This window comes from Loa loa (assembly GCF_000183805.2).
Source record: "Loa loa unplaced genomic scaffold supercont3.57, whole genome shotgun sequence".
Classification (NCBI taxonomy): Eukaryota; Metazoa; Nematoda; class Chromadorea; order Rhabditida; family Onchocercidae; genus Loa; species Loa loa.
In genome coordinates, this window is record NW_018108237.1 from 165,321 (window position 1) to 178,458 (window position 13,138).

The following is a 13,138-nucleotide window of genomic DNA, read 5'->3' on the forward strand; positions in this document are numbered from 1 at the left end:
TATATATATATATATATATATATATATATATATATATATATATATATATAAATTTCTAATTATTGTCATATTTGTGTATGATAATCGATAACGATGTAAATAGATTCTAGAAAAATCATGGATATAAGCGACTGAACAAAGTTTCGAGGTTATCCAGTTGTTGGAACAACATATCCAGGAACCTGCTAGATCGATTGAGGAACTGCAAAGAGAAATCCAACAAACTGCAGGAAAAAGTCTTACTATGACCAAATTGATGGCATCATCTGCAGCAATTTCAAAAGGAATCTGCAGTGATTCTTCCGAATACTTATGCGAGCTTAAAATGGACTTTGTACTCTATGCCTTGACGCGTTAGTAGAAGTAGAGGTATAATTTGTGAAGGAAACCATAGTATAGACTGAATGACAGTCTACCATTCAGACTTAAACTCAGAGATGGCTGCCTCCACCTTCCCTTTCTGCCCTTCTCCCATTATACCAATAGCACATATACATATTTACCTGAGTGCTACATTAAAATATATGGTTGGAAAGAATAAAAATGGCAGTGTTGTAGTTTTCTTGTAGGAAAGTGCTGCTTACAAACACTCAAAAAACAGCAGGATTTCCAGAGATAACAAAGATAATAACAGTAATGGAGCTGCAGAAAAAGGTTCTGTCTTTATCGAAGCGGCTCCAGGTAACTAATTTTGAGCAAGAAGTCCAACTATTAAGAGAAATGTCATGTAATAAACGAGGAGAGATGGGTAAAAGGGAAACATATGTTGACCGTGCTCCGAATGATGCGGAAGTAGTCAGTCGAATATATACATTCCGGCAGAGAGCACGAGCATCCTGGAAAATCACAGCACGACAAAAGGAAGAACTACGAATGCTGAAAAACTATCGAAGTCACAGACGAAAAAGGACAAGAAATGTGTCATCAATAACAACGACAATAGCGGAAAATGAGGTTTGCATCCAATTGTCATCTTAAGTCTCCCTTGCTTAGGAAGGGTGAAGGCTTGTCTCCTTCCAAGACAAGCCTCTTATTTTCTACTCTAGTCTCAACCCTTCTAAAGTAAGGTAATACTAGTCATAGATGGTGAAGAGATTAGATTTGAGGTATTTATCTCTTTCTCTGGGAGATCTCATAAAATACTAATAGCACTGCTGGTTAATTAAATTTCATGGAACAGAGTTTACAAGCAACGACAGAATGTGAAGGTGTCCAACAAGAAGTTGATGAACAGGAGGTAACAGTTGTGCCGCTGAAATTTATTTTAAGACCGAATGAAACAGCAGTATCTCCAGCTGGATCTACTGCGCTCATTTCAGTGAAATCAAGGAAATCAACTGTAATTTCGGCGTAGTCAACGCGGAACAGAGCGGAAGGTACAATAATATTTACAAGACCAACTGTTCCTAGATGGGACAATGGCGATGTCATGGTCACAAGGCAGAGCTGGGAGGGATGTTAATTGAAATGGTGGTGTCACTCTGCCGTGGCAGTCCATCACCCACGGATCGACTGGATCGGAAATTGATCGGTGCAAAGGTGAGCGGCCATTATTTATGAAAGCAACTAGCACTCAAAACTAAACAAAATTCGCAATCCGAATCCAGATCCGTGCTAAATTTAACGCCTGAATAGGGACGCGTTAAATTGAATTTTGTTGTTTCTTTTGTTGCGAAACCTCGCAGGTGTTTTGCGGAGTGTTCGCGGTAGGATTTCGACTGGTCACAAGTGAATGTTGAGTTCTGACCGTAATGGTAATTCAAGTCTTCGTTTTGTAACTTGTAAAATGAAAGTAGAAGTGGTGATAGTTCAAGTATCAGTGGTGATTAAAGTTGATAACTTCGTTGAAAAGGAAGAGTTATAATTTACGTTACGAACTGTATTTGAAGCAGCTTTTTTGGAACATGGATTTCCTGGTTTCGCTTATCTTTCCTTCTCTCTAAACTATTCCTTAACATTCTTAAATACTCAGTTTTCACTGCTCATGATTAGGACGTCGATATCTTGGCTGAAGTTTACGTCGATTTAAGTTGTTTTTCAGATAGTGAAATGCAAGGTAATCTCTCGAGTCAGCAGTTCCAAGCAATGACAACTCATTTGGATCACTGTAAGTTTCGATTTTACTTTCCCGTGTAGTTGTCAAAGTAGGTATAATAGAAATTTTATTTGGTCAGTTATGGAGAAAGTACGTATTTATTGAGAAAACATTGAATTCGCGGTTTTGAAGGGAATTTTGAAACTGGAAAGTTGTTTGCAGAGATCTTTATTTTACGAAAACTGCACAAAGAAATGAGAAAGTGTGAAGAAGGATAAGCTGAAGTAAGATTTAGAAAACTGTTGAAAATAGACTTTCAGGTCTGAATGCTTTGCGCTTACTTCGGAACGAGGTTATATCTGTGCATCGCCGAATAATGGAAAGTAGTTGGGAAAGTGATCCCTCTGATGGTGAAAAGACGCTAGAAGAAAGACTCGATTTTATCAATCAGATTTACGAGTAAGTTTTCTACGCTGCTTTTGGCAACTATTCCCCATCAATTCGAATTTTTAAATTGAAGCGTGCTGTTAAGCCAGAACTCTGATTATTCAGTGTAAGTTAGTTCCGTAATGGTTTGATTGCGCTGCAGTATCCACAAAGTATTTGATTGTGGCAGTTGTTACCTTTACTGTCTGCAATTTACACCACTGGTCTTTCTCTGTTTATTGTTAGGCTCTGATTTATGTATCGAGTCGTGATAGTTGCAAATTTTCCATTGAAATCTCCTAGATCGAGTTTACTAAATGGAAGATTTAAAATTTTTCCTAAATTTAGTAACGTTTAAAATTTAATTTGATGTCCAGCTCGAGAAAATATAGCATTTCCTGATATACGAATGTGCTGTTCTGTTTTGCTGTCACTTTTTATTTTGTAAGTACATGGAAACATGAGGTGTAATGTGTAGTTTATAGGCCGTATAGAACATCTATAAGTTTCTCAGATATTGGATATATGTATTACACATCAGTACCATTAATTTCTCATTATTCTGATACAAGTTATGTATGTTTTTTTTAAATATGACTTCAGACAAATGTAGTTTTATTTAATCAAGTATATATGCATATGTACAATCGTCAGAAATATGATGTATGTCATTGTACATTCCACTTATTCATCAGAATACGTGAACAGGTATTCGCTATTCGCATATATCCGCTGTGTGGCGACGGATCTCTTTATCTCTATCTGATTTTGAAACACTTAATGAAGGATTGCTATATTTAGCTTCAAATAATACAAAATTCTTTGAGTGTGATAGAAAGTATGTTACATCCATCCAAAACACGAAGAGTTTCGTAAAATGATGAAGTATTTAAGATATATTACGGATGGTTTATACATTCACCTTAGAAAACCAAAAATATATGAGAATCATTAATACGGCTCTTTTCTATGGAAGCTATGAATTTGAATTTCATTTATTAGTATCCAATTGGAGAATATCATGTCAATAAAGCGAAGTAGAGGCTGTACTTGCTTAAATACCCAGTTTGATTGCATAATTTTAGTATATCTTTATTTGATTTCTCTTTCTTATATTTTTATGGGTTTCTGACAGGTCGATAGATTGCCATAATCTTTCACTATGAGGTTTTTCGATAGATCTGCATATGTTGCATATAGTATTCATTTTCAAAGCCAGCTGACATATTCTGTTAATAATGGTATTCTTTTCCTTATTGTAGTAACTTGGAATCGCATACCAAACAATTGCCAGTCTCAACACCTATAACAGTACAGATGGAACGTTTAAGTCGATTTCTACATGATGGGCAGATCGATCCACATACTGGTGAATTATACGATAAAGCGCTAGAAGCAGCAACATGGATGGAAACAAACAATGTTATTTTCATTTTTGTGTTCCTTATATTCTTTTTTCTTAAGCACATATTTCTCTCTACATATTAAAATTTCCATATTTTAGCAATTATTGCAAATGTATGCGGAATTTCTACGCACTGTTGTGGGTAATCGACGACGATCAATAATGACAGACCGACCAATATCATATTCTAATTATGGACTAAATTCATCACCGCAAAGTATTTTTGAACAAACACTGACAGTTGTACTAAAGGATCCAAATATTAAGAAAATTGGTCTTGTTGGACGATATCTGGAAAAAAGTACTCTATCAGCTCTTGTTGAAGTAAGTATTGTTACTGTTTTACTTTCATTAATGTAGTTGTTGAAGTAACCGTTGTATGTATTATTTCAAAACATCAATTATTCATAATTCGATATGTCGTAATTATATATTTATGAGTTGGTTTTTTATTGAAAATTTCGACTTGTTTGATTTTACAGAATTCATGTCATCAAAGAACTAAAAATTCATATGTGTGAAATGGAAATCTTGGTTAACTTCTGTAGGTCAAGTGGTGGATCACTTTTTCTTTTACAGTTCAAATTTGGGCAGGTGATCGATAAACAGTATGTATGTTTACTCAAAATGCTTATGGTTGTCAATAGCGGGCTGCCGGAATTCGTGCAAATGATTGCTCCTCATGAAGAATGGTCCTATTTGGATGTTGGCTCTTCTCAGGTCTGCTTTTTTCATCGAATTTATTTTTCCTTTTCAACAAAATGTTGAATTTTTGTTGATTCCCATAATAATTTTCTCTGTTTAGAAAGGATGTGATTGCATTTTTCAGGGATATTATGCACTGACATTGAGTTTACGTTTTGGCTTATCCATAAAGTTTATTTGGTTTTGTGAGGAACATTCAAGTATCCTTCTTTTAGGTTGACATTCATAATGAAAGTCGATATCTAGTATATCGGAAGATGAGTGTTCAGGCAAATATACATTTGATGCAAACAATAATGCCTTGTATTGATATTCGAAATGCACACACACTTTCATATGTCCTAAATTTATTCGCAAAATTTTCTGGAGTATTTGATATAAAATGTCGTGTTTGCAAGTAAGTTTATTCTTGTTCCTTTATATATGAAAGATGACTATCCAAGTGAAATTAGATGTAAATACGTTATTAAAATGCAGGTCGCTAATGTAGCTGGAAGAATTAATTCTCATACTGCTGTTTATAAAGTATAAGTTATTAAGGATCAAAATTTTCGGGCGAAATATTGATTACCTCCTCTTACTTAATTAATACGTAGTAGGAATTCATATTTTTCAGGAAAATAATGAAAGACTATTTACCGCCATTGATGTTCGACCTTCGATGTCCGAAAAATGCATTACATGAATCATGTCGATAATTTTTTTATTCTCCCCCCCCCCCCCCTCTCCCCGAGAGTTTTGATCGTATAAATGAGACTGCGTTTTTGCTGATCTCATTAGTTGTATTAAGGAGTTTCAAAGTTTCATTCACTTTTTTTTCCAAATGTTAAACACTTGGAAAGAATGAGTTGTGATGAATCGTCGAAATTGCATTTGGCATATGTTATTCCTGACTTTTAGAAAACTGAATCTGAGCTCTTCAGCACTGCATTGTAAATAATCTTATAAATAAGTTGTAGCCAAAATGTTCCTTCTTTGTTTGAATATTTCAGTGTTGCATCGTTAAAGTATTGCCGGCATTTTCTGTTATAAGTTTGTTCTCTTATTCTGCTCTTGTGCTTAGTCTATTCCATGGTCTTTCTCAAAGTTTTGAAGTTCATAGTAATGAGAACATCGAATTTTATTTTCGACAGTTCGCGGGATTTTAGGGAATTACTTTTAAGGCTTTTATTTTTTTAATTTACTTATTACATATTTTTTCTGCTTCGCTATAGCAAAATGTATGGAAGCTTTCCTTTTCATTCTTCGTCATACAACGACAGGCAACATTTTATATTCAGACACATGCCTAAATATAAAATGAAAAAGTGAAATTTTGTACAAGTGAAATTTTGTCGATTTCTGTCTAGCTTATTTTATTTTGCAGTTGATTTTTTGTAAGAGAAGGTGAATGAAGCGATTTTTTGCTTGTTTGCGTTTGGCTATTGCTCAGCTAGATCAAGATTATTCAGAAAGTCGTGTAAGTTTTACGTTTTCGTTCGAATTAAAAAAAAAAACCTTTCAAATTATTTGCAATTGTGAAAGGTATTATAAAATACATGTTTCTTACCATGCTTACGCGGCGTCTTACTCTGCTCAAGCAGTTCCGCAGATTTTAGAATACAAGTCAAGTGTAGTAGAAGACAAACAGTGCATCATATGCATTTTCAATTTATATCGTTTTCAATTTATATCATTTTCAATACTTGAAGGGATTTTAATATTTAAAGAGTGGTTGGTGTAGAATATGCGGTTTTAGTATACAGCAATTTGAGACGAAATCTTTCAAATCTGTGCTATATAAATTATAGCGTTTTAGAGAACGGCGAAGATTGACGGTGCCGAACGCATTACAGTAGATTCGTCAGCATTGCATTGTCCCGTTTGTTTTTGTATATTTGCTTCGGTACCGTTCATCCTTAAATGCGGTCATTCATTTTGTCAAAATTGCATCAAGAACATTGTCGAGAATTCATATTCCGAACGGGATGCGGTTTCGTTTCTTCATTTTGTTTTCATTTAGTAATAAAAGTAGGACAAGATCGACTAACTTAAATTAATAATAAATTAATAATGTTAAATTAATAATAGTCGATTAATAAGTAAGAGAAAAGCATGCTTTTATGCAAATCCGTATACAGCAGTCGACAATTTATACTTATGGTTGTAGTATCTTTCTTCACATATTTCGCTGTAAGTTGTATGATGATATTTATAAACGGATTCATTCGATCCTTTATAGCTTGTCATTTTTTTTTATCTCTCGATTGTGATTACTCCAGCTCATTATGATTTGAGTCATTTTTTTACAGGTTTTTGAATGTCCCATGTGTCGTCAAGTAATTTCCTCTGAAATTCGTTTCACTAAAAATTTCCTCGCTGATGCTTTGCTGCAGTCAGTATGCGAAATTGCTCAGGATGAAAATGAAAGCTCTGTGGATCCGAATTTGAGGATTTCGGTATTTTTCACATATTGTTTCTATAGGAAACTTTCAGTTTTTCAATCTTTTTTCTCATTTTCACAACTCTTCCATCTTCTCCAAGCAAAATAGTCATCGATAATTTGGCCAATGAATAGATTAAATAAAATACTTTAGCTGTTTGACCATTAACTCCTTTCAATAGCCACCGTTAAGTTTAAGTTTCTACATGCTGGTTGCAAATGGAATGTTGCACAAGATGGTAATCTAACTCGTTAATTTGCGAGATATTTGTAAAATGTTTTTATTTATATTTTAATTTTATATTCTACTGCATTGGAAGAATTTTCAGTTTCAACTAATTTCTCGAAAATTTCTGGAAGAGCAACAGAAAAACAACATTTTACGGAAGAAATATGAAGAGGAACGAGTTCGTAGTCGCCGATATCTTATTCTTTTAGTTATGGAGAGTGCACTTTTGATAGGTTTTGTATTTTTATACAAATTATTGTTTCCCTGATCTCAACATCATTGCACTGTATCTTTGAGATAATTTTTTTTTTTTGCATCGTCCCGTTTTTGAATTGAAGATTGTTGTTGAAGGAAAAATACGAAAATTTTCTGCAGGTTCTGGATTTTTCTCGGTTCTTTGGTATATTATTATATTTGCTATATGTTTTTCTTTGAGAGTTTTCATATGTAGTGTTGTTTTTCTTTGTTAGAATAGAAACAGTGAAGCTTCTCAGTGTTATTGGAGCAGATATCAAATTTCTCATTATTCTGCGATATGTAATAAATTTATATGTCTCTTTTTAGTAAAATGTTTGAAACATTTATCTAGATAATATTAGTAATAATAAGAAATGAAATGAAGTAATCAATCGCTATCAACTGTGCGTTTTTGTCCTTAAGGGGCTTACAAGACAGCCCTTCGAAACAGACAGCGCTTTAAAACACGTAGATGGTATCTCTGAAGTCGTCTCTTTTTTCATTCTTTTCTAGTTATCGCTCGATTGCAGCTAGTAAGATTTATAGAGAACACATGAAAGAGACAATTTCAGACTTCAAGATGACTTCAAGTGCCACTTTCATGGCTAGTCACTGTATTTGTCAGCTTTCTTCTTTTAACGGTAGAATGATTCACTATAATGTTTTTTGTGTTAAAATTCGTTGAGCTGAACTCTATTGAATCTAATTCATGGTGATTGGTGGGAGCTGTTTGGTTCTCATGAATTACTTTTGTGGAGAATTGAAACAGTCAGTCTTTGAGTGATTCGGGCTATTAGATTCAATCAGTATCTGTGAAATGGTTAACGATTGAATCTTTCGCTTGGGAAGAGTAAAGCAAGCTAGTTCACATGATGGAACTGAAGGAGTTTGATACCAACGCCTCTCCCTCTATAGAATTAGGTACTAATCGTGATGCTATATAGTCTTTTTTGTTTAGTGATGAATTAACAATTCCAAAGCTAGCGAAAATGGTTTTGTTTTGGACTAAAGCTGAAATTTGGCAATGCAAAGCATACAAAAGACAAAGCATGCAAAAGGTTTTGCAGAAGTTGTCTGGTATTCTGCTAGAACATACTCCAAAATCAATTAATTTAAAATAACTTGTTTGCATGAATTCTCTGTAATTCCCACTAGCAGCAAATATAAGATAATAAAAACAGGTGAGAAGGAAATTGACTGGGTGTTCTGAACCAGTGGAAATGGTCGGCGAAAGGGTGGGGTTGGGTATCGCGGAGCAGAATGTAATGCAAAATGAGGAAGTTTCATTAAATAAAAAAAGTTTCCATCTAATCAGTTTTGCTTCTCTCAGTTGACGGCATGAAATTTATTAATACCTTTTGGTTATTGTTGGTTTGACCTTTCGCGAACAAATGGCATTATTTTCTATTTTTGGATTACTTTTTGCTATCTTCTGTTTAATTATCAAAGTGGTTCAAAGGTAAATTTATGGAAGTAAAAAGAAATGAATTATTTTAAGATCTGTCTTTTTTTGGAAAATGCAATCCCTCTCCGCTGTGATATGAGGACTGTTATTAACATTCTTCAGCTTCTTATGATCGAAGCTGAATACAGTCAGCAGATCAGAGTTTGACGTGACTTGCGCCGGAATTAAATGTGTGTTATATCCTCGATTGATTGACTGAGGCAATTGATGAAATGAAGTCCAGCAAGGATGACCATTTTGATGGTGATAATTCTTGAGGAATCTGAAGAGCTTGCTTAAGTATTTCTTTGTTCATTTGCCTATCCAGTCATATGAAAGAGAGTAAAGCTACCAGAAGACAATGGAAGTGGTGAGATTGTTTTTCATAGTAAGCATTGGCCAGAGACTGGAATCGAAGTGTCACCTTTTTCCTTGCTCTACATACCGCAGCGGTATGCCTATTTTAAAAAAAAGAATCGTGATTCATTATGAGTAGGGGTGATGTTGGCCTTGTTTTTAACTTTATACCTGTATATAGATCTTTCAGCAAACTGTTCCGACCTGGTAATGATTTAGAAAGGAAATCTTGGCCATCAGGCGCTAAGGAAAACCATGAGTGAAAGCTAGAAACCTAATCTTCCTGTAATTTATTCCGCTGGAGAAGCATCCTTAGAGCCGGGAGGAATAAAGATTTCTTTGGAGCCAAATAAAGTAATAAAAGTCACAGAATGAAGCGAAAAAGGGACAAAATATCACTTCAGGTACCGAGAAGCATGGGGTATTACTCGTGACTGCGGTTTTCCAGTAGTTCCGAGTCAGCATTGGTTATTTGGAAGTTTAAATATTACGAAATCACATTCTACTCACTGGAAACTTGGCAAATTAACCAAAAAGTATGGCCGCACTTATGGACTAATGCAAGGTTCTCATCCAACAATCGTTACGTCGGATCCGGAAATTATCTATCAAATATGCTTTAAACAGTTTCATCTATTTCATTCGCGTATTGTAAGTTGTATTTTTTGTGTGGGATTTTTATACTTCCTGAAAGTACAAATTTAAAATCAAGATGTCCACTAATGTTTGTATTGAAATAAATAGTTCTTTATTTCTCCAGCTAGCATTTTGTTAAAATTTATGTTAAATATCAGATGGATCCAAGTAGTCCACATCCAGACACTGCCTATGAAGTCCACGAATTTGCGGCACGGGGTGAACGATGGAAACGAATTCGAAGCTTGACATCGAAAGCTGTCTCGAACGAGAATCTCCGAAAGGTTTTTGATTCATGATTAATTTTTAACAAACACTGAGTAAGCTCCTTTGGACCAATAAATCCGGTGATAAGAAATTTTGGCTTATTACTCCTGGATTTTTCACATACACTTTTTTGCAGCTATTTCATGTTATGCATGATTCTGTAAATTGTTTTATTATGGAACTCGAAGAAGAAATCACAGAATCGAAGGCGTTGGAACTTCATCCGTATGTATCTCTGCTGTTCTTTGCAGGGGTTGAAGGATATGAAATTACAAATCGGTTTTCACTTTTTGAATTATGTATTTATTTAACCATTCCGTTTGCTTATATTAACTGAAAGACTTAAACATAACTTTTCTTATTTTCACAAATATATTTCAGTCGTTTCCAAAGGCTTACCTTCGACATTATATCACGATGTTGTATGGGTCGTCCGTATAGCTGTCAACAGAATGACTCAAATCTCAAACTTTTGCTGAAAAAATTCAGCCCACTGCAAAGTTTCCATCCTTTTCCTCTACTTACATGTAAGAGGAATTTCTTAATTAATTCAACTTAATGAAATCTCTAGAAGCTAAAGAATTAATTCTGTGGAAGGATATTTTGCAGCTAGTCGTCTTTGATATGAATAAGTATATATAAAAAAATACCTTTTAAGGGTGTATACCAGACTTGAAATGGATGTCATTAACGTACACCAAATTGTGTCTGCTTTTTCGTACAGTGTTTCATCTTGATGTTGACCCATTAGTTACTTATACAAACTATCTTCGCAAAGTCATCTCAATGGACTTCATTGATCAGGTCTATTTGTTTCAATTACTTTCGTAACTTACATCCGAAATCTGGGACTTACATGTAGACTTACCTTACCTTTCCTTCACATTGAGATTCAAGCAAATGTCTATTCGTTCTCGCCACACAAACTCAACGAAGTGCTCCTTGGGGTTCATGATTAGCATCGTGAATGATAAGTACGGTGGCTCACTTGCTTCAATATTTATGCATTTTCCCGAAAATGCTGTTGGACAACAAAGATGAATCGATTGTTTTCAGGTTGCAAAATAAAGCTTTGGATTCTAGGTAGATTCATACAAGTTTTATATGGTCATGCAAGAATGACTCTTCAGGTTTCGTTTAGGATCGTTCCAGTTTCTTATACTTTATGAAATGTGTGGAAGATGACGAATGGGATGACTGGGAAGTGGATGCTGATAAACCATGTGATGTAGCAAACATAAAAATCATCCAGAAATTGACGCCCGGAGTAAGTTTATTTTGGTTTGAAAAATTTGTAACATACATCATCAAATGCAGTTATTTTGCTCTGTTAGTCCATGTCAATATCCCGCATGCTTACATACACACATACTCAAAAAATTCTAGTTCCTTCCATTCTTTCCTTCCGTTTACTTGTGTTGCTTTTCAGAGTGAATTTTTTATCAAATTTGTTAGGAACCAAAACAGGCACTGTAAAGAAGTATTAACTTCATACTGAAGTTATAACAAAATAATTTTTGGTTTTATTCTATCAGATAAACTTACAGGAAATTATAAACCAGTGTCGCTTCCTAACAACGGCAGGATTCGACACGACGGCTAACACCGTAGCTTATTTAATATATCTGCTGGCCAACAACCCTGAGCAACAGGAAAAGCTGTGCCAGGAAATTGAAATGTTAGATGAAATTACATTCGATAATGTACAACATTTGAACTATCTTCATTGCGCAATCATGGAAACTCTTCGACTTTTCCCACATGCTTCTCTGTGAGCGCTTGACCATCAATTTCGTTACTGAAATGCAAACTGAAATTCGAAATCTTGCGTAACAGAAGTTAGATGTCATTCAGGCAAAGTTTTAGCCTTGTCAATAATAAAAACAATAATAAAAACATTAAATTCTAAAATGTTATTTTAAATCCTTTAATCTTTTTAAGACATTTCACCCAAATGCTTTTTTTACCTTGTATAATAAAGGAACATCTGCTTTCATTTGCAGGTTACAGTCTCGCACTTGTGTCCAACAGTGTAAAATAGGACCTTACACATTTAAGAAAGGTGTGGGTGTCATTTTCGACACTTGGAGCTTACATTACGATGACGAAATATGGGGCAGCGATGTCAAAAAATTCATACCTGACAGGTTACAATCTCCACTTAGAAGCTGTGTTTCGAAACTTCCACTTAGAAAGAAAGAAGTGAATCAAAGAAGCTGGAAGAATATTTTCGGTTCAACCCTGCTTTTAAAACCTTCATGTCGTGAACTTCCATGTAGCACAAGAAAACCCATATTGTCCTCACAGAAAGGATGGGCAGAACTGAGAATAAAAAGAGAGGTGTAGGGAGTGAAGTCGGGGGAAGTTAATTAGGAAGCAAAACAATTCAAATTTCAATTAACCCTCAAAGGATTTCAGGTTTCTAAATTGTACCACAATTCAGAAAAGGAACTGGATGGCCTTTGGTGCTGGGCCACGCCAATGTATTGGGATGCGCTTTGCGATGCTGGAAATTAAAATAATAATTTGTAGTTTTTTAAAGAAATTCTGTTTTCGTAAAACTGAAAATACAAACGAGGTAAATTTCACTAATTTTCATTATTAATCTGTGCATAACATTCTAAAGAAGCTTTTGGAAGATCAGATGACCCGTAAAGACATACAAATATAGGATCGCAACAGCAACATAAAAAAGTTTTTCACTAAAAACAAATTTACAAATTCTGAAGTTACAAATTGTGAAGTAATCACAGGGAACCCTACGTTTAATAATCAAAAATATGGAATGCTCCTTGCAGCTTAATTCGTATACAATTTGTTCTCTCAAATTACATACAAGTCAAGTCGTAAGAAACACCAAGAAATTACATACCTGTAATAATCATAAGTTGACTTCACTAATGAATGCCTTCTACATGGCCCGATGAAATAAAATTTCCAGTACACTGGAATATAAGACACTTCTACTTTATTTT

The 13,138-nt window shown here is 34.5% G+C and overlaps 3 protein-coding genes across 3 annotated transcripts; all 3 read left to right on the plus strand.

The window, feature by feature from the left end:
• Window positions 1-744: 744 nt before the first annotated feature.
• LOAG_17282 (hypothetical protein) lies at window positions 745-5,269 on the plus strand (the record flags this gene model as incomplete). The annotated part of the gene is made up of 10 exons (XM_020449942.1): window positions 745-954; window positions 1,181-1,339; window positions 1,411-1,539; window positions 1,993-2,107; window positions 2,356-2,494; window positions 3,724-3,883; window positions 3,966-4,190; window positions 4,446-4,586; window positions 4,787-4,968; window positions 5,188-5,269. 10 exons carry the CDS (start codon window positions 745-747, stop codon window positions 5,267-5,269), a joined length of 1,542 nt encoding a protein of 513 aa, XP_020306455.1.
• A 692-nt stretch (window positions 5,270-5,961) lies between these two features.
• LOAG_08164 (hypothetical protein) lies at window positions 5,962-7,490 on the plus strand (the record flags this gene model as incomplete). The annotated part of the gene is made up of 4 exons (XM_003143696.1): window positions 5,962-6,030; window positions 6,370-6,543; window positions 6,863-7,009; window positions 7,323-7,490. The coding sequence occupies 4 exons, from the start codon at window positions 5,962-5,964 to the stop codon at window positions 7,488-7,490; spliced, it is 558 nt and encodes a 185-aa protein (XP_003143744.1).
• Window positions 7,491-9,391: 1,901 nt separating this feature from the next.
• On the plus strand, window positions 9,392-12,680 carry LOAG_08165 (cytochrome P450 family protein; the record flags this gene model as incomplete). The annotated part of the gene is made up of 10 exons (XM_020447629.1): window positions 9,392-9,519; window positions 9,665-9,911; window positions 10,055-10,180; window positions 10,300-10,388; window positions 10,545-10,690; window positions 10,822-10,967; window positions 11,305-11,430; window positions 11,711-11,934; window positions 12,167-12,365; window positions 12,582-12,680. 10 exons carry the CDS (start codon window positions 9,392-9,394, stop codon window positions 12,678-12,680), a joined length of 1,530 nt encoding a protein of 509 aa, XP_020302161.1.
• Window positions 12,681-13,138: the final 458 nt, after the last annotated feature.